Source organism: Tenrec ecaudatus, chromosome 4 (genome assembly GCF_050624435.1).
Source record: "Tenrec ecaudatus isolate mTenEca1 chromosome 4, mTenEca1.hap1, whole genome shotgun sequence".
NCBI classification, from domain to species: domain Eukaryota; kingdom Metazoa; phylum Chordata; class Mammalia; order Afrosoricida; family Tenrecidae; genus Tenrec; species Tenrec ecaudatus.
In genome coordinates this window covers 64,067,408-64,089,574 of record NC_134533.1, presented here as the reverse complement: position 1 = coordinate 64,089,574, position 22,167 = coordinate 64,067,408, and the positions used below count along the sequence as shown (strand labels likewise).

General features: G+C 39.8%; 2 protein-coding genes across 2 annotated transcripts; both read right to left on the bottom strand.

The window, feature by feature from the left end:
- Positions 1 to 6,860: 6,860 nt before the first annotated feature.
- LOC142446726 (olfactory receptor 6B9-like) lies at positions 6,861 to 7,802 on the bottom strand. Its single transcript, XM_075548471.1, has one exon. The coding sequence runs from the start codon at positions 7,800 to 7,802 to the stop codon at positions 6,861 to 6,863; it is 942 nt and encodes a 313-aa protein (XP_075404586.1).
- An 11,414-nt stretch (positions 7,803 to 19,216) lies between these two features.
- OR6A2 (olfactory receptor family 6 subfamily A member 2) lies at positions 19,217 to 20,200 on the bottom strand. Its single transcript, XM_075548470.1, has one exon. The coding sequence runs from the start codon at positions 20,198 to 20,200 to the stop codon at positions 19,217 to 19,219; it is 984 nt and encodes a 327-aa protein (XP_075404585.1).
- Between the last annotated feature and the right edge of the window lie 1,967 nt (positions 20,201 to 22,167).

The window sequence follows — 22,167 nt, the reverse complement described above, 5'->3', positions numbered from 1 at the left end:
TAAGGAGAGACTTTATAATAGTCTAACCCACATTCTAGAAATGATCTCTTTATGAAATGTAAGAATTTTATGGCTTTGTGGGTTTTCTCATCTGGAAAAGCCACTGTAGTCCGGATGACAAATCATCCTGCTATAGGTTTAAGGAAAATGCAAACTCACCTCCTTCTTACTTATGGAAAGCTTTTAAAATCCAAAATCCATTGGTTACTTCTGTCCCTGCTGGATGTCCTTGTACCTGTGGTGATAGAATCTAAAATGGCAGATTCTTTTTCTGCTTGTATCTATGATACAAACATCTTTATCAAAAATTAAAAATTAAAAAACAGATTTATCTGTGATTTAAAAACACTTCTGCCCCTTGCCTCCCTATCTATCTATCTATCTATCTATCTATCTATCTATCTATCTATCTATCTATCTATCCTTTTTTACCTCTTTTTCTCTCTGTCACTGAAATCAGGATGTTAAATCTTCCCCCACTCTTCACCCAGATGGAGCCATGGTGTATCCAGGATGCAGTGAGTCCACTTCCTAGAGAGGACGACTGTTCTTTTAAAAGCACGCCCGTGGGGATCTGATCCACAGATGACAGGAGTATTTTTTAAAGAGTGACTAAGATAAAAAGTTAGAGAACTTCCCCTAGAGATCTCATGGTCAATGGACAGAGAAGATGCTTGACAATTATAAGATGGAGAAGCATCAACCAGTTCACGAATAAGCCCAAAGTAAGCAAATTACTCTCTGACCTTGTTCTCTTTGTGTGCCTGGTAAATATATGCAAACTCTATTGGACACATTTTGTTTCTTCCTGGCATTAATATTACTGAGATGGGCGTGAGTGAAAGGGTCAAAATAAAAATGATTTAATAGTGTTCAGAGTGCCTCTAAGCTCCAGGAAGAAGCAAACTTTTCTTACCACTTACAGTCAGGTAAACCTTTGGAGCAAATCCGACAGCAGCTCTGAGGGAGAAAGCCGTGGCTCTCTTCTCCCAGAAAGGCTCGCAGCCTCAGAAATCCCTTTGAAATGGTCCCTGTGAGTCAGAATTGACTTGACCGCAGTACGATGTTTGTTGTTGTTTTTAAGCATCAGAGATCAACAATTGCACTTGGTGCCCGGAAGCAAGCTTTGGTGGGTACGGCAAATTTGAAAGTTACTTCTTCTGTGTAATCTGATTTGTTGCTTTTGTGATTTTTGTGAAACAACTGTGGTCTTGCTCTTTCTTTTAGATTATTTTATATTGCTTTTCTCTTTTCCTGTGTCTTGTGAACAGTTACTGAATGACCTGGTAAAGGGGTTTAGAAAAAGGAGTATATATCCTTAGATATCCAGTAGGAAAAAAAATAAAGCCAAGATCCAAAGCTAAAGTCAAGAAACAAAGCAAACGATTCATGAGCCAGGATGTTTATGGCTTGTCTGCTCTGCCATTAAATTTAAACTTTCTCATTCCTTGTTTATGTCTCCTTTGGGCATCAGTGTGTAAAGAACTTGAGGTCCGTTAGACTGTGGGTCTCGGGAAAAGCAATATAAGGAGATTGTTTGGGCTCTTCAAAGTCTAAGAGTTGGCCAAGGGAACAAAAACTGGCCTGTGCCTCAGATCTAGTGAAGCTAGTTCATGAATCAGGTGACCAAGAGGTAAAGGACATAAATCTCAAGTATCACAAAATGTGTCTTTTCCTGGAACATTCCCTCTGCATATCCCTCCCTTTGACAACAGCAGATGTAAGGTGCCACCAACTGAAGATTGAATCAAATCTATTATTATCGGGTCAGTTCTGATTCAAAGCAACCCTATATAAGATTTCTGAGGCCGAAAGTGTTTAGGGGAGCAGAACACCTCATCTTTCTCCAACAGAGAAGCTGGTAGGTTTGAACTGCAGGCCTTGCAGTTAGTGCAGATGACAGTGCAACCGGAGCTCATTTGGTCAATATTTGGAAGTTTATTCAGATCTGTTAAATATGATTTTGTTACAGATAAGACCCATATAGATAGATTGATTGGTGCCATTCTAGTGTCACTGCCATAACATTCCAATGAGCGCATTTTCAAATGAGCATTACAAATTCATGAACAGAACAAAAACTTACTGTTTCTTTATGAATTTACTTATAAGTGGAATATCTGTGCATTGAATTAATCATCTTTATTTAAAATAATATCAATTAAAATAATTATAAAATCTAACAGGAAAATACAGTTATTACTATATTTTTATGATTAATTTAATAAATTCTATACTATTGTTATACTGTTGAGTCCATTATCTTTAAAATCATTTTATTGGGGGCACTTACAGCTCTTATCATAATCTATACATATATCCATTTTGTCAAACACATCTGTACATATATTGTCATCATCTTTTTCAAAGCATTTTCTTTCTACTTAAGTCCCTGGCATCAGCTCCTCACTTTTCCCCCCTCCTTTTACCACCTTCCCTCCCCCATGCCCCCCTTGATAATTTAGAAATTCTTTATTTTCATGTCTTACACCGACTGCCGTCTAATTTCACCCACTTTTCTGTTGTTGGTCCCCCTGGCATGGGGGCCATACATTTTTGACTCATAGCATCTCCATGTGATGAAGTAGAACTGCTCCATAGTGTTTCCTTGATTTTAATCTTAATGAAAGCAGATTGCTAGGTCTTTCTTCCAGGAAGCCTCTGGGTAGGTTCCATCAGCTTGTTGTTGATGCTGTAAGGCACCATCAAGTCTATCCTGACTCATAGCAACCTCATGTTCAATAGACCAAAACCCCACCCAGCCAGTCCTGCGCCATCGTCTCAATTGGTCTCATAGTGGAGCCCTTTGTTGCAGCCACTCTGTCAGTCCATCTTGTTGAGAGTCATCCTTGTTTTTGCTGCTCCACTACTTTTCTAAGCATGGTGTCCTTTTCCAGGGACGGATCTCTCCTGATATCGTGTCCAAGATGTGAGGTGAAGTCTTGCTATTTTTGCCTCTAAGGAGCATTCTGTCTGCACTTGTTTGTTCTGACAGACTTGTTTGTTCTTTTTGCGGTCCATGGCACTCCTCACATTCATCACCAGCGCCCTGACTTAAATGCTTTGCTCTTTCTTCAGTCTTCCTTATTCAACGTCCAACTTCCATATGCACATAAGGTAATGGAAAATACCATGGCTTGAATCAGGTAGACCTTATTCCTCAAAAATAACTTCCTTGCTTTTCAACACTTTAAAGAGGTCTGGTGCAGCATATTCACCTAATGCAATGCACCTTCAAAATTCCTGACTGCCGCTTCCATAAACATTGCTTGTGCATCCACGCAAGAGGAAGTCTTTGACAGCTTCAGCCTTTTCCTCATTTATCACTATATTAGCTATTGGTCCCGTTGTAAAGACTTGGGGTTTATTTACATTAAACTGTAATCCATGTTGAAGGCTGAAAGGCAAGTTTTCATGTCTTCTTCACTTTCAGCATGTAAGTTTATGTCATTTGAATGTTGAAGATGGCTATGAGCTTACCCCTAACCCTGAAACTACATATAATCTCGATTCTCTGACTACTGGCTCAGCATCCAGATTGAATAAGTATGGTGAGAAGATAATACTCTGACCACATCTTTCTTGATTTTAAACCAGGAAGTATCCCCCTGTTCTGTTTGCACAACTGCCTCTTGATCCATGGACAGGTTTTGTAGGAACACAATGAAGTGTTCTAGAATTCCCATATTTTCTCAAGTATATCCATAGTTTGTTATTGTTCACACAATCGAATGATTTTGCATAGTCAATATGAGTAAACATTTTTCTGGTATTCTCTGCTTTGTCTGATATCAGCAATGATATCCCTTGTTCCATGTCCTCTTATGAATCTGGCCTAAATTTCTGGCAGCTTCCTGCCAATGTACTACTGCAACCACTGTTGAATTATATTCTGAAAATTTTTATTCTCATGTGATATCAATAATATTGTTCAATTATTTGAGCATTCTGTTGGGTTACCTTTCTTTGGAGTGGGCGCAAATACAGATTTATTCCAGTCATATGGCCAAATTTCTGTCTTCCAAATTATTTGGCACAGACAAGTGAGAACTTCCAGTGCTTCATAAGCTTATTGAAACATTTTAATTGGTTTTCTATCCATTCCTAGAATCTTGTTTTTGGCTAATGCCTTCGGTGCAGCTGAGTGCTTAATTTGGAACCATTGCTGATAATGTGTTTTTCCATGTGTGTCCATAACTAGCTTGTGAGATTTACTAATTTGGTTAATTTGATTGTTGAAAAATGGACACATTGAACAGTTTAGATATTTTCAGAGAGTAGAAGATTATCCACAAAATCTCTCATTTCTTAGTTGCAATTCCTTTACTCCAACCCTGCTCGGACAAGTCAAAGATTTAGGTCAACTCAAAATTGAACTTTGAAAATGAGATGACTATTACCATTAAGACTATATGAATACATGTGAATTCAAAGGTAAGTTAAAAAGAACTTCTTCTGATGGACTTTGTGCTCCCACTTACTTCTGGCTCCAATCTAAAATCAGTTAGTTCTTAAGACATAGCCTGGCTTGATGCTAGCTCTCATGAAGACATCACTGAAGGTGTGGTTAAAACAAACAAACAAACCTGAAGTCCCACCCCCCAAAAAAAGATGGTGTCACACGATAAAAATGAATAGCATCTAGCATCTTAAAGGCTTATCCTCAGATAAGCAGCCATCTAAGTGAAGCATCAGCTAAGTCTACATAAAAGAAGCACCCCAGCCTGTGTAATCCAAGGATTGCAAATAATAAAATCCAAGTCTGAATGAGGGCATGGTATTAGAGCTTAAATTGTGAACATCTAGTTCATTTGTGAAGTGGTTGTAGTAAGACAGTTTGCAGAAGTCTATGGAGGACAGTGGATGGCCAAAATCCATTAGAAGGATCTTCACATGGATTAAGCCTCCATTGAATCCCTGCTGACCACAATCTAGGTATGTGTGTAGCCTTACTATCAGACAGAAAGCATTGTAAAGTTGATTATGGCAGATGTAATTAGGTTAAAATGTAATACCTTATCAGCTGATCTACCTTTTGATCATGTTTAAAGTTGTTTCCATTTTAAATACTTTCAGCTTTCTTTTTGGTTGAGGCTTTTCTATGTTTTGTCTAGTCGCTGTTGTTGTTAGGTTGGCTGCATGGAAAATAAACAATAATCAGAATAAATGCCACTATATCATACATTGTGGCAGGTTTCTTTCTTAGAAGAACTCACAATCAAGTGAAGAGTCAAACACATAAGTTAATACCGGTTGTTCCAATTTCAAAGGTTCTGTAATTAAGCCTGAACATTCAAAGTCAATTCACCCTTGTCTGCTTCACCTTATAAGTGATCTCCATTCACCTGGAGTGAGTGAAGTAAGAATTAATATACTGTCGTCACTAAGTAGACAAAGAGCAAACAAAAATACTACCATTGAATAGCTTGAGTCGTAGCGACTCTATACAGGGTTCCCAAGTCTGCACATCTGAATAAGGGCAGACATCTTTCTCCCACAGAGTAGCTGGTGAATTTGAACTTCTGACCACAGGGTTAGTAGCCCAACACCTAGCTCATCCTCTGAGTGAATGTTTCATATTGGAGATCAGCAATATATAACTTTGTGTGGTTACGTTATTGTAGGTGGGGAGTACACCAGAAAGGTACAAGTATGCCAGAATAACTCCAAAATAATAATAGTTTAATGAGTAAATCTTATTTAATTAAAACAGAATTCTTAAGCAGTGGAGGAGCATTATAAAAGTTGCATATAAAGCCATCTTTTCAGATATATTGAATAATTTGAGGATGGCATAGTTGAAAATTGAGAGATTAGTTTTGAATTCCCATGTAAATGGTAAAAATCTAGATGTTGGGTAGATATTTTAGCCTCAGTTTAAGCAATGTTTCAGAATTCTCTCTGATATGCTATGTTTTCTTATCTACTTATCAGATATCCTAATGATATCCAGCACTCCCCTTTGTCTTATGAATGTTATATATTTTCCCATCTAATTTGTCCACAGAGCCCAAGTTACATTGGTGTGTCGAGAGTTTCATCTCAGACATATATTGATGCATCTCTAGCCCTTTAGTTTTGCAGATGATGATCATGATAGAACTTGGGAAGTTACAGGAATTCAAGAACCCAAAATAAATCATCTCAATAAAAACATCCACTGCAAATGTTACAGTAAGATTGATGATTCCATCTTTCATAAAACTCTCATATTGATCCCACAACTCTCAAAAGAAATGAGCTATTATCATCCTTGTAGGAGACACAAATTTGGAAAGGATCATGAAATAGTCACCATTGTTACTCATATCAAGGAGCCTTGGTGGCACAGTGGCTAAGCACTCAATTGACAACAGAAATGTCCGTGGCTAGAACCCACCCGCAACTCCACAGAGGAAATATGTGGCAGTCTGTGTCTTCAAAGATCACAGCCTTGGAAAGCCGGTGAGCCAGTTATACTCTGTCATACAGGACCACTGTGGGTCAGAACAGACATGATAGCAGCAGAGTGCGCTTGAGGTATTATTTTTATTGTTATGTCATTTCAAAGCACTTGTTAAGTATCTGCAGAAATGGGGCTTTCTACTCCTTTGAAGAGTTACAGTTCTGGAAACTCACAGGAGCAGTTCTACCTTGTCCTTTAGCATCACAATGGGTCAGCATCTACTCATGGAAGTGAGTTATTAAGTATCTACAGTGTGCAATAATAATGTTTCATAGTAAAGCAATACATAGTGAGTGCCCTGTTTCTACTTTCAAACGTTTTATTTTCCACATGATATAATTTCCCCTAGGGCTAATATGGAGGATCATGAAAATGATATCCTGATAAAGACCTGGTCTCCTCAAGGCAGCAGAGTTCAAGACAGGAGGCATGGGCCACCCCCCACAGTCTTTTTGATAGCGTTCTTGACTTCCTGGTTCCTTAGACAGTAGATGAATGGATTTAGCATGGGCGTGAGCACAGCATACACAGCGGAGATCAGTTTGTTTGAATTGAACGATGCAATAGCCCTGGGCCGCACATACATGAAAATCATGGCTGTGTAGTAAATTATGACGACAGTGAGGTGGGATGCGCAGGTGGAGAAGGCCTTCTTCCTGCCCTGGTTGGAAGGTATGCGCAGGATCGTGGAGACAATGTAGATATAGGAGAGGACAGTGGTGATGAGTGGGAATACAAGAATGACAATAGCCAAGGCAAAGTCCACTAGTTCAGCTGTGGACATGTCTTTGCAAGCCAGTTTGAGGATTGGAGAGATGTCACAGAAGAAATGGTTCATGACATTGGAGCCACAGAAGGCCACATGTGAAATGAAATAGACCTTGATCACAGAGACCATGAAGCCACTCATATAGGACAAAGCCACCAGCTGCATACAATAGCCTGTGGTCATAATAATGGGGTATCGAAGAGGGTGACAGATGGCCACATAGCGGTCATAGGCCATGGCTGCCAAGAGAACACACTCTGTGCATGCCAGAGAAATAAAGAAGTAGAGTTGGGTCATGCAGCCTGTAAAGGAGATGCGCCGTCTCTGCAGAAGAAACCCATCCAGCATCTTGGGGACTGTGACAGAGACATACCAGACCTCTAGGAAGGACATGCTGCTCAGGAAGTAGTACATGGGTTTATGGAGGGAGCCAGTGATCCAAACAGTGAGCATGATGGTGAGATTCTCAACTACCACCAGCAGGTAGACCACGAGAAATAAGAAGAAGAGAAGAATCTGAAGCCAAGGGGCCGTGGGAAAGCCCAGCAGGATGAACTCACTGACCAGAGTGATGTTTCCCTCCACCATGACGAAACGCACCAACAAGTATCATTGTCTTCTGTGGCAATGCCACAGAAAATGAAAAAAGGCTGTGTCAAGAGACAGGTGTCAATTAGAATTTCAGTCTTTTCTCTGAATGAAGCTCATAACGAATTTCTTCTATAGGAATTACTTTATGATATGAAGCACATCTAAATACAGGCATGCACATATGTAAACATATATATAATGATAGGGAAGTATATCTATGTACATATATTTATATGTTACGTATCAAGGTAGCAGACAGGCACTGAGCCTCTACTCAAGTACTCCCTCAACACAAGATGACTTTGTTCAGTGATCCCAACACGGTCACTGAATTCAAAATGGGTGCATAGGAAATGTGGTGAAGAAAGCTGATGGTGCCCAGCTATCAAAAGATATAGCATCTGGGGTCTTAAAGGCTTAAAGATAAACACGCACTCACCTAGCTGAGAAATAACAATGTCCACATACAAGAAGCACACCAGCCTGTGTGACCATGAGGTGTCAATGGGATCCGGTATCAGGTATCAAAGATGCAGAACAAAATATCATATCAATGTAAATGAGGGGGAGTTCAGAGTGGAGACCCAAAGCCCATCTTTAGACAATTGGACAACCCTTTACAGAAGAGTCACAAGGAAGAAATGATGCAGTCAGGGTGCAGTATAGCACCAATGAAACATACAACTTTCCTCTAGTTCTTTAGTGCTTCCTCCCTTTTGCTCCCTACCCCAACTATCGTGATCCCAGTTCTGCCTTAAAATCTGGCTAGACCAGAGCATGAACATGGGTACAGATAAGAGCTGGAAACACAGGGAATACAGGACAGATAAACCTCCTGGGACCAATAATGAGATTAGCAATACCAGGAGAGTAAGGGGAAGGTGGGGGGAGAAAGAGGGAACCGATCACAATGATCTACATATAACCCCCTCCCTAAGGGACGGACAACAGAAAAGTGGGTGAAGAGACATTGGTCAGTGTAACACATGAAAATATAATAACAATTTATAAGTTATCAAGGGTTCGGGAGAGGGGGTGGGGGGAGGAGGGAGGGGAAAATGAGCTGATACCATGAGCCTCAAGTAGAAAGAAAATATTTTGGAAATGATGATGGCAACAAATGTGCAAATGTGCTTAACACAATGGATGGATGCATGGATTGTGATAAGAGCTGTATGAACCCCAACTAAAATTATTTTTTTTAAAGATAGACCCCAGAATTAAAACGTACCCATTTCTCTTTCACTCACCGATGACAACATGACAATATCACACCCATGTCATTCCCAGCTCCAATGTCAGTGAACACAGACCCATTTCTCACTTGCTGGTTTTATATCTGTGCTTTAGAACGTGCTGCACAGAGACTTATTCCTGAGGGACTCACGAGAGCTGTGAGGTCCAGTTGTTAAGGGTTGGACTGCTAAGTAAAAAGTCAGTGGTTTGAACCCATCAGCCACCTGATGGAAGAAAAACGAGGCTCTACTTTCATGAAGATTTACAGCTTTGGAAACCCTAGTTGAAAAATCTACTCCAAATTATAGGGTCGATGTTAGAAAGAATTGACTTAATGGCACTCGGTGGGTGTAAAGGACTCACCGAGCTCTGTGAGTATAACGTCAGATTAAAAATTTACTATTTTGGTGATATCTTGGTTACACAACTCTGATAAGAAAAAAAGTTTCTTCAACAAAGTCTGTGAAATAATATAAACTATTAGAAAGCTGATTCAATGGCTCTCCCATTACCTTTAGATAAAATATGGATGCTTTTCTTATCACACGCAAGAAGCATGTTATTATTTGACCCTTACATGTGTCTCCAGCTTTATAGCTTGTTATGAAATTATATCCTTGTTCTAAACATATTCAACCAGTTTTTGTTCCCCAAGCACACTAACTCTCTAGCTCCCATGGCTTTGAATATACGCAACCTTCCTCCCATTCTACTTTTCCCTGTTAATTACCTTACCAGCTCCATGTTTTCACCCAGCAGACAGCTTGATAAAGCTAGGTCAGGTGTCTGTTCAGCACACTCACTCTTTCTAGTGCACAACTCCGTCACAAAGAAAGCTTGCTCCCACTACATTGTAAGCTTCTACAACATCATGCTTTTTGAATTTATCACTTTATGGCCAATATCCAAGACAATAACTGACAAATGTGTGTCTATGAACTAAATATTGAATAAACAAGTGAATTGTCCAATGACTTGGAGGTTTGGGATGCAAAAGAAATAGGTCAGGGCAGAGAAGTGGGATCTCGGGGTTTCAGCTCACAGGAGACCCCTATCAGGCCCTGTTAGACTCATGCTCAGACTTCTTCCATGAGAAGCGTAGTCACAAGAACCTTGGAAGTGAGCTCTGTTCTCCAAGCACTTTCTCTATCAATGTGTTGGAATATCTCCTATTGGCTCCTCATCAGAGAGATGAGGAAAGAGGAGGCAGGAGGATGTAAGACTAGAAGGCAGAATATTGTGACTTAGCCCAGATATTTCAGTCTATAGTTGAAATAAGTACTACTGTGTCATCTCTTAAAAGCATATAAATAAATGTGTAGATCCATTAAAAACAGCACTTATCCACATGGTCTGATATCAAGTCCTGCCCTCTGATCATTGTTTACCTTTGCAAACTAATGTCTCTGTTCACCTTTGCCGTTTTCTTGACTCAGCATGGTGAACTATGATACCCTGTTAGACTAGAAGTATTCTGACCATAGCTCATGGCAAGGGGCTGTCAGTTAAGTTGCTTAAATACAGATTATTGAGATCTCCTTTTCAGAGGCCATAGTGCACAGTGCTCCCTTCTGGATGGAAAGAGATTCCCCCTCATCTCTCACCTACAACCCACATTCTGTCTTTGAGGAGCTCAGGAACAGGGAGTGCTTGGCCTACCTTAATATTGCCTTTGACCAAAATTCTTCCTGAGGAGAGAGGGGGAAGAATCTGCTCTTGGTTCAGGGAATCCCTAGTTTCTCCCTTTTTGTACTCAGGAAATAACATCCAAAGGAGAGGCTCCTGTCCCTCAAAATGTTCGTACTACTGCACATTTCCACCATCAGCCACATGATTTTTCACATATTCACCTTTGCACAGTGGCGAAGAACACTGATTTTCGAGTCAGACTAAGGCTTGGGGATTGGTTCCATCACCTGTTAGCTATGTCAGACTACTTAACAGTGATGTGCTTTAGCGTTTTCTCAAGCAAAATGGAAAACACGGTAAGAATCCTTCTCTCAGTGACTTGTGAGAATTAAATATGTAGATGTATTAAAAAGCACCTTACATAGTACTGGGTCCATGGTTGTTCCCTATAGCATTTGTTTTTATTAGATTATGTCATATAACACTCAAATATGTTCACTCAATGACATTTACTCACATATTTTTATCCACATGTGCACTTGTGCACAGAATCATTTATTCTCTTTTACTCATTTCTCGTGTTATTTTTGTGGAATGAAGCAATCTGAACATCCAAGTTGTAGATCACTCATATTTTCCTCTTTATCTTCTCTCTATTGCTTTCTCAATACACTCGAATTGCTTTCAGATACTCGCGCACACTCCCATTTTGTTTATATTCTCCGGCTTTCATTCCACATGTGTGTCTTCAGCTGGCTAGACTTTGACGGATAGAGGATTAACAGTTTTCTCCATGATGTCCTAGGAAAGAAGTATCATTTATTATGCTTAGGATTTTTCTCTCTTTTTTTTTCATTTCTGTTTGTGCTTGTTTGCAAGAGACAACATAGACACTGACAAACTATTGGAACAAGATACTTATCCTCTGTGCCCTGGTCCAACACCCACAAGCTCCGGGCATGCTCAAACTCCCCTAAATGTAAGTGAAGATGCACTGTGATGCACAGAATCTTCATTTTCCAGGCACTCCCCCAAATCGCTTTCTCCTCTCCAAGAATACTGTTTTTCAAGTATAGCCATCCCCCACCCCTACCCCAAATCCTTCTTTGCCTTCCTTGGAATTTCTTAAAGGATCAGGCAGTTACCTTGGTACTGTCAAGCACTCACCTTGGTCCATCTCACTTCTTTTTTGAGAAGGGACAGTTCTCCAGATATTTACACCAATAATGGGAAAACAGACTGGTCTGTAGATTGTTGTACTTCTTGAAGGTCTGGCCTTTCCTGGGGCCACATGGTAGGCACTGCAGCCCTAAGTCAAGAAGGCAGAAACCTGGGCAGGGGAATATATTTATTTAGTGCTCATCCATCTTCCCAGGAGACTCCCTCACACTCAGTCTGGTCTAACTCTAGGGAAACTCTCTGTGTGCTGCCAAGACTATGTCCAGGGGATCTGGACAAGGAAGGTGAAAATCCATCCACTATCCATTCCTGTTTATACCTGGACCAGGCTTATCTGGACCTATGAATGGTGTGTGGTCATTTCCTTATACTCCTATGTAACTATGTCAAGTAATATAACATTGAATTACTCAAACACAAGAATAAGAAACATAAGTGAACGACTAAAGTAACACATATTTTATTTGTTTACCTTTTATATAAAATAGGCTTTCTGCTTTTATTGAGCTCTTATGTACAGGTCCAGGAGAAAGACGAGGCTTTCCACTCCCATAAAAGTTACAGTATCTGGAAAACTTCCCTGCTCTGTAAACTTTCATCTAATTCACAATTGGAAAACAAAAAAAGAGTTACAGTCTCAGAACAAGAGCATTTCTCCCCTGTTGTGAAGGGTCACTATGAGTCAGAATTGACTCAATGGAAGTGAGTTTGTTTTTGTTTGTTTTTTTTCTTATATACTGGTCACAGTGCTATACATTCTTTGGAATAAAAATATGCCTTCCTGAAGTCTAGAGTGTTGTAAATAAAATAAGAAGTACAAACTATAACAAGGGTAAGTACAAACTATGACAAATAACATACCCAAGCAACTCTAATAAGGAAGAAATACATTCTCATTTGGGAACCCAAACTCATAAAATGAAGATAGGTAGAAAATAATCTATAAGAAATAATTTGGTTCAGCTGTCCAAAGACTTTCTACTCTAAATTCAGTTCTTTGTTAGACATTTGATATGATAAAACGATCTTCACCCCTCACTTTATCCATAAAATATGATGCTAATTCCACTGCAAACTCCGTATCCCTGGAGTTAGAATGAGAAGTGCCATGTATAAAACTGTGCTGCTTTGTGATGACTACGCAAATGCAAAACGTTATCTGCGCTAGATATTAAATACAGCCAGAATTTCAGGAAGAATAGGGAAGAGAGCTTTGGGTATAGCGATGCCAGAACAGGAAAGCTTACAGATTAATGAGAAGAAAAGATGGAATGACGAGCCTCTCGTTTTCATTTTGCTGTAGGACTTTCTTTTATTTTCATTTTTCTCTTCAAATATGTTAAATTTATTTTCTCCAGGAAATTCATGTTGCCTCCTACTCCAGAAATAACAGGAAAAAGTACTTAAAACAGAGCATATGAATGTCTATTAGATAAGAGTTTACCAAAACCAAACCAAACTCACTACTATTGAGTTGATTACAACTCACAGCAACCCTAAGGGACAGAGGAGAACTGCCCCTGTGGGGTGTGGGGAGGACATCTTTATGGGGTTGGAAGACTTATCTTTCTCCCATGGAGTAGTTGGTATTTTCAATCTGCTGATGTTGCCATTAATAACCCAACAGATAACCCCTATGCCACAGAGCTCTTTGTAAGAGCATGCAAGAATGAGAAAACTGTAGCAAGAGGTCACAGTAGCTGGAGGTTACACTCCCTGCCTTGAATTCCAGGAAGCCGTCAATCCTTTAATGGACGTTTGTTACGTGTGTACTATGTACTAAGAACTTGTCCTAGTCTGGTGAACTCTTCAAGTCTCTGCTCACAAGTGTGCAGCAAAGAATCATAAAATTTAGAATCAACTGCTGGAAGTTTTGTGAGAATGAAGACCCACAGGTGGGTTTGTTTGTGAGTTATCAATGGTAGCTGAAGAGAGGTGGGAAAGTGGCTGGCAAACTCTCTCTCTCTCTCTCTCTCTCTCTCTCTCTCTCTCTCTCTCTCTCTCTCTCTCTCTCTCTCTCTCTCTCTCTCTCTCTCTCTCTCTCTCTCATACCCCTGATCTACCTGAAGTGAGATTATAGAAAATGAACATCAAGGAAGGTCATTGTGCACTCAAGAATGATGCTAAGAAACAGGGAGGATACCATGCAGCAAACCCTTCCTTCTCTGCACTAAATTATGCCCGCACATGCTTGCCAGCACCAACTAGTGATACTGTGGGTGCTAGTGTTTTTGTCAGATTCACTAAAGGTATAAAGAAGCAACTGTGTGTCAATTGTATTTTATTTTCATGCTTTTCTACCAATCAGCTAAATAAAAACAGTATCAATGCATGCATTTCATGAGAGTTGAAATCCCGGCAGTTTTCAACATAGCACAACAAGCAGACTGTTTATTGTACACATCACTGTAGCCGAAATGGAAGGGACATATTACCTTTATTATTACAAAGCAAATGGAACAAAGGAAAATTCTAGTAAATATTATTATAGAAAAACTAATAATAAAGTTGCAGGATATGTTACTTTTAAAATAAAATCTTTATTTTGAAATTATTTTTTATATTTACAGAAATGTTATAAAGATAGTAAAGAAAATTCCCATATGCTTCTCCTCAGTTTCACTTTCCCCAATAATCTCATCCTTCATCTTCATGTATACTTGCCAAAACTAAGACTACTATTGGTATAGTCTTATTCCAGATTTTATTAAAATTTTAATAATATTCCAGGTTTTATTAATCTTTTGCCTGTTTGCTTTATAATATGAATGTCCTTTCCCTGTTCTAGGATCCAATCAAGGATATATCATAAAGATTACTTAAAATTGTCATGTGTCCTTAGTCTCTTCTGATACGACAGTTTCTCAGTCTATCCTTGTATTTCAGACTGTGGTGCGGGGGGCGCGGGGCAGTGTTCAAATAAAGAGAAATAGAGTTTTCAGTGTTACAGAGAGATGGTCATTTTTTATTTTGACAGTTTTGATGACATCTAGTTCCCATACCATAACATTTAGCAGTTCAATTATATTAAAGATTTGGGCAATTATTACCACAATTTCAGGATATATGGTTTTCTTTCTTGTTCTCATTGGTTTTAGCTACTAGTTCCCACAACCTCCTGTGTCTGCCCTTAGGAAAGTATTAATCCGGTTACTGTCTCTATCAATTTACCTATCCTGAATTTCCAGTACAGGAAATCATACACACAAAAAATTACACAGAAAAACCTAATTTGAAAAGAAAGCCAAAAACTGGAACACATTTAAAAGGGGTCAAAAGGGAGATCGAATGATAAAGTGTTGTTTTGTTGTAACCTAATTAAATCTGCAATAGTCCGCTTTGTAATGCTCTGTCTAATAGCGAGGCTAGTCACTTCCCCAGGCTTGAGGTCAAAAGGCACTCACCATAGGCTTCATCCACGTGGGGATCCTGAGAGTAGAGTTTAGGTTTTCTCTGGACTCTTCAGCAAACTAGAGGTGTTGCAAATTTAAGCTCTAATACCATTTTCTCCTCTGGGTTTGGATTTTATTATTTCCAATCCTTGGATCACACCGGTAGGTATGTTTTTTTCCATGTGGGCTTAGCTGATGCCTCACTTAGATGGCTGCTTATTTGACGGCAAGCTTTCAGGACCCCAGATGCTAATTTTTCTGATCACCAAGATGGTTATTTTTTTAAATGCTTTTGTCAAGAAAAGGTTTTGGAAATGTTGTCCACAATGTAAAATGATAGACAACAGTAAAACTAATAATTAAGCTTAAGATAAAAGTTATTTAATCACAATCTAACACTTATCTGCATGGGGTTCCTAGAAGAAGAGTGATCCAGATAAAGGCTCGATCCCATGTTCATTGCAGCTCTATTTACAATCGCAAGAAGATGAAAACAGCTTAAATGTCCATCGGTAGACAAGAGGATACTAAACTTTGGTACATAACAATGGAATGTCACATCTCACTAAAAAAACATGATGAAACTGTGAAACACCTCATGATATGGGTGGATTTGGAAGGCCTTATGCTGAGTGAAGTTCTTCAATCACAAAGAATATTGTGAATATTGTATGAAACCACTGTTATAAAAGAAAAAAAATCAAAGGAAAGGTTTTCCTGCCAAAAAAAACAGACTTTGATGGCGACCAGGGGTAGGAGGAGCAGGGAGGAAAGAGGAAGCACTAGGCAAGAGCTTGTTGGCAAACTCTGGCCCTCGGGCCATGTGTGACTTTTTCTGCACATGTATGTAACTCGGAAGTAAAATTGAAAATGGAAATAAAAATATTATGCAGACAATGGTGATTTCTTTTGTTTGTAAAAATGTATGTATGACTCTCAAATAATTTTTAAATTGTGTGAGGGACAGGATTGGCTTTTCCCTCTCCAAAGTTTGCTGACCCTGAGCTAGAGGGTACACAGGTGTTAGTTATCCTAGGTGAAGGACAAGAGAGTAAGTATCCTACAAGAGGGAGAAAATAAATCAGAGGAGAGGGGCATGGTTTGATAAGCAGTTTGCATTGTTGAATACTAAATTGATTGTCTGAAATATAAGCCCCACCTAATTCATAATAATTTTTAAAGATATTCTATCAGTCAAAGTTCTCCAAAGAACAGAGCCAATTAGACTTATTTTTTAAGACATTCATTTTAAGGAATTGGCTCCATTGATTGGGGGGTGTTTTCAGTGTGAAATCCACAGGGTGCACCAACAGGACTTGATACTATAGTCCTGAGACAGAATTATTTTCTTCTCAAGGAAGACTTCATCTAAAATCTCCAATAATGGAGGAGGCCTCCCCTTTACTCAAAGCATACTAATTGGTGATAGTAATCTCATGAACAAAATAGTTTCACCGCAATATTTAGATTAGCATTTGATCAAATAGCTGGCTTACCTACACTGATACCTAAAACTAACCATAAAAGACCAAAAGAAAAATTGAGACCATTTCATGAACATACTTGAAAGTGAGACTAAGAAATATTTGTATCAATTTGCTCTTTAGATAGCAATTGTCTCTGGCCACTCTGAGTAGCAGTCCCAGCTGAATGGCCCAGTCTGGACCCAGCGGTCATACCTACTCGTGCTGGTGCAAGCAACTGGAAACTCTCCCAGACACTGCGTTGGCAAACAAGAATTATAAGAGTCGCATTATCTCTGTAATATTTTAAAAGATTGTCAGGCTACAAAGATGGTCTGGGGAAAAAAACCAGGATTCCATCAAAGTCCTGTGGAAGTTTAGGAGAAAAAATATATATATCAATGATGGATGGAAAATACCTAACCCGATGCTTAATATTTCGTTTGAAAAAATCTTTGCATGTTTTATGACCTCATCTTCAACATGAACCAAGAGGGTCACGTGAGAACCACAATTTGATCCAAATCAAGAGATGTGTCCATCCTCCATCCTGCACATGGACTCACACATGTTCTCATTCGCTGTCTTTTGTGTCCTGCTCAGGCTATGGTGCTAGACACCGTTCCTACACCTGAAGTCTTCGACTTCAAATTTTAAGTCAGAATGGAAAGTAATATTTTTTAACTTTAAAAATAATGCATTTTATTATAGCTTGAAAAATAAAAGCACAAGGAAGACAACCCCTTCAGGCTTTTACCTCTTATCAACATAACTTTTCCTATGAAGGATGTTCATGTAGTAGGGATCCCCAAGGGAGGAGGACACTCCCATTCCATACCTCTAATCTCATTTCCTTATTCCATGGGCTCAATTGAGAATATACACTCCTTTTTTTAAGATCATGTTATGAGCGCTCTCACATATACTTTTGATAAGTTTAATAGCCAATAATTTTTAAAATTCTTAGAGGATATTTCCAACATTTTATAACTGCTTTGGCACAAATTGCAACGTAAGAACTTTTAGTAAGGAGGAACTAGCAAATAATGTTCCATATTCTTGTTACTATCATTTCTCATATTCTATCAAGCAGCAGAAGACTATGAAAAGATAGGCCGTGACAACAGTTCATTCCCAGGTCTGCAGAGACCACCTCTGTACAGGAAGCTGTCATCAGGATCCTGGAAATTGAGTGACTAGGGAGTTACTACATTTCTGAAACGCAATGCTGACAACCCTCTAACCATCTCTCTGTCCAGATGAATAAAGTTGGGTAGATTGTCAGTTAAGTTATTTTCATTTAAATATAGCTCTTCATTACAGTGCCTTTTCCATTAAAAACAATTAATATGAGTAAGGGCCCATAACATAGTTACAGCTAATATATTTGAAGATATAATCATTCTAGTTCTGTATAAACCAATAAATATGAAAGATACTCTTAATACTGTCCCTTAATCTTGTCTTTTCATTTTATATAGCAGAAATATTTTTTCAGACATCAATTCTATTTAGATCATTTCACTGCCATGTATACGTAGTAGAATACTTAATGTATTGATTATAATTTATTTATTTAATCAATCTCATGGAAGTTCAGTTTATTTCAACAATTTACCACTATAAATAAAATCCCTATTCAGTTAAATCTTTATAAATCAAAATAGTTTTGATATTTTTACCATTTGCCCAATTTCTTTCCAACTTCGGACTTTGCCAATTTGGACCTTGTTAAATCTGAGAAATCTAGCTCCTGTTGCTGTCTACACAATCTATATGATTTGCATACCTGGCTCCAAATTCATAGTTGCTGTGTGTTGGATACGGCTTTGGGTCATGATTATAAAATGATGAATAAGCAAATATGTTCCGTGTCTCCCTGGAGCTTGTAGTGAGGAAGGGAAGCTAGTGGTCAACACATAAACGGGTTTCCCATCTCCTTTCACTGGAACACACTAGCATCACCACCCCTTAGCCCCCTGTTTAATTTGCAGGCTAGCAGAATTGCATTCAGAAATCCTCTGAGAGTTTCCATAACACGGTCCACGCATCTTTGATGGCTTCTTCCTGCTTCTCTTTCCTGCTGCATCTGCCTCAGAACTAAAATCCAGGAGCATATTCTGGAAAATCATGAAGCCAGTTGTACATTTGCTAGCTTAGCTTATCTAAGGATCAAAATTATTCAATTGCTAGTGTCTCTTTTGCTCATGGCTAATCTATTCCACACCTTCAGGATGCATGATTGGTGGAATCCGTTTTATATAAATTATAATAAAGCATACAACGTAGACAGTGCTGTGTTTTACAGCTCTGTCCTACAGAAAGTCAACGATTCCTTTGCAATTCACGCTTTCCTTCCTCACCCCAAACTAGTTATAAGGATTGCCCACAGTTCTTTGATAATGCCTGTGAAATTATAGCTTCCAGTTTAAGCTCTAAGAGGTCTACTGGACTTCATAGAAGACTTGGGTCCAAAATGTGAGAGTGTTTTCGAAGGCTTAGCAATTCCCTCTTATCCATCTCTATTAGCTTTCTTGGGGTTAATATCTGGGTCCTGGGATAGATGCAGAGTGCGGCGCAGGGCTCGTTTGACTTCTTGGTTGCGCAAGCAGTAAATGATGGGGTTGAGCAACGGTACAATGACGGCATAGAGCACAGAGACCAGTTTGTTGGTGTCAAAAGTGGAGAGTGCCTTCGGCCGGGCATAAATGAAGATACTTGCTGCATAGAAGATGATGACAACAGTAAGGTGGGAGGCACAGGTGGAAAAGGCTTTGTGGCGTCCAGCAGCTGAGGGGATGCGCATCACAGCCCCGGCAATAGCCATGTAGGATGCCCCGGTGACAGAGAGTGGGCCCAGCAGGATGAAAATGGCCAAGACAAAGTCTGTAAGCTCCGCTGTGGACATGTCTGTGCATGAGAGGTTGAGCAAAGGGGAGACGTCACAGAAAAAGTGGTTGATGAGGTTGAGGCCACAGTAAGAGAGTTGAGAAATGAGAAGAACTTTGACCATGGAGATGCCAAAACCTCCAGCCCAGGAGCCAGCTGCCATCTGCACACACAGCCGACCACTGACGATGACAGGGTAGTGGAGAGGGTGACAAATGGCCACATAACGGTCATAGGCCATCACAGCCAGAAGAACACATTCAGTGCAACCCAGGCCAAGGAAAAAGTACAGCTGTGTCATGCAGCCCTCGAAAGAGATGAACTGTCCGCGACTCTGTCCAGACCCCACAAAGCCAGCAAGCATCTTGGGAATTGTGACAGTGACATACCAGATCTCCAGGAAGGACATATTAGCCAGAAAGAAATACATGGGCTTGTGGAGAGTGGGATGGGTCCTAATTGCCATGATGATGAGTGTGTTCTCAGTCAGCACCAAGACGTAGGCCAGCAGAGAAAGAGCAAACAGTAATGCTCGAAGTGGCAGAGGAGCTGGGAAACCCAGCAACACAAATTCACTCACCCTCCCACTCTGGTTCTTCCGCTCCATGGCCTTGGGCTTGTCCACGCTGCTTTTCAGGAAATGAAAGCGCAGTATCTTCAGGGGCAACAGCAAGTTCCTTCTCTTGGTCAGAGTTATGCTGATAGCATGCAATGCATACAATTAATCAGCAGTCTCGGGTCATATTCTTAGACAGGAAATGAGCTAAGACAAAAGTAGACACACATAAATGGCTTTAAAAGTCTGACTACCTCTTGGAGAAGCATGTACTGATGAAAATAATTAATGTGCTCCATCCTCAAGATGTTCATCATCCAGTGATAGGGACATATGTTCATTTTCTCATCTCTGACAGCTTAAGGTGACATGGCTATCCCTACATCCCACACTATCTCACGTACATCAGAACCTTGAGCCTACGCTTGTCACTCGCAGTCTTAACCTTCTCTTTTCTTGCATGCCTGCCTCACCATCTATCCGTTGTCCTCCGACCTTTCTGTCCATAGAGCTGCCTTTAGTCTTTTAATTTTCCCTCTCTTCTCAATATCTACATTTGATACTCTGCACATGAATAAAATAACCTTGCATACATGGATTCCTAACTGGTCTTTCTGCCCATATTCCCTCCTGTAAGGTTCAAATTGGTCATTTTACTCCCCTGCTGAAAACTCCAAAAGGCATTTTAGTCACACAACCAGTAAGCAATTCGTCTTTCTAACTGAAATGTGGGGGATTCCAACCCGCCAATCACTCAGCAAATGAAAGATGTGGAAGTCTGCTTCCATAAGGATTATAGCCCTGGAAACCCAATGGGGCAGTTCTACAGGAGCACTCTGAGTCAGAATTGACAACACAGCGATGCCTGCTGACCCTCCTTCCACAATTCCACAATTCAAGTTCTTTAATGAGACACACAGGCATTTTCTGATCTGCCAGTGTTATCGTGCAGTCTCCTTTCTTGACAAGCCTACATCATATTCTACATCCTGCACCTGTCAGTACACAGCATGTGTATAACTTCTGTAGCTTTGGTCACGCTACAACACCAATGGCTCCAGCTAACTCCTGCTAAGCCTTCTTGTGTCATCTACTTACGGAAGGCTTTGTGACCTTTCCTTCACTCCTCTCCCCTGATCATGTTTGATACAACTCAGTGCCCTTGAGATTCTAACTCACAGAGACCTTGTGGACAGAGTGGAGCTGCCCACTGTGGGTTTTTAAGGGGCCTGAATGCCTCATATTTTCCCCACAAGGCATCTGGTTGGCTAGAGTCTGACCCTGCGGTTAACAGCCCAGCACATGCACACTGTGCCATCAGGGCTCATTAGGTTTATGCCTCTTAGTATCGTTCCTATTGTAGCCAAAGCAAGTCTACATACCATTCTACTTGCGAGAACACTGTCACAATCCCTAAGGTTGAAACAAAAGATGGACATTCTTGCTTAAGTGGCCCTATTGATCCCTAACGGTCATAGTAATGAGTAGATAAAATTCCTTAAACGTCACATAAATCTCTAAGTAAAATATGTCCAGAAAATATAGCCAGCGTCTAGTGTTCCTCTATCAGCATGAATGCTATAAATTTCCATACAGCCACCTAGCTCAAAAACTTGGAAGTTTCCTAGTAACCATTCCTACACACATCCACAATTAAGGCAAGTCCCGTCTCTTTAATTATCTATCACATCTTCTGCCTTCCTCTGCTCCGATGCTACTGCCTTCTGCCACATCTGTGAATCGGAGCCTTGCTCGTCTGTGGTTTAACTATTTCCGTTGTCTCTAACGTGATCTTTTGCCTTACACTTTAATACTCGTCAATCTAATTCTACCGGATTCTAGAAGATTTCTATGTAAATATCTGAATATATCACTCCTCACTGACCATCTAGTTTTATAGGATCCATGTAAACAAAAACCTTAGAGCACATCAAAATATATTTTATTTTTCCCTCAACATTCCACAGAAATCTAATAATAGCACATTGCCTTTCTTTTTCTGTGTATATCTTAGTAGT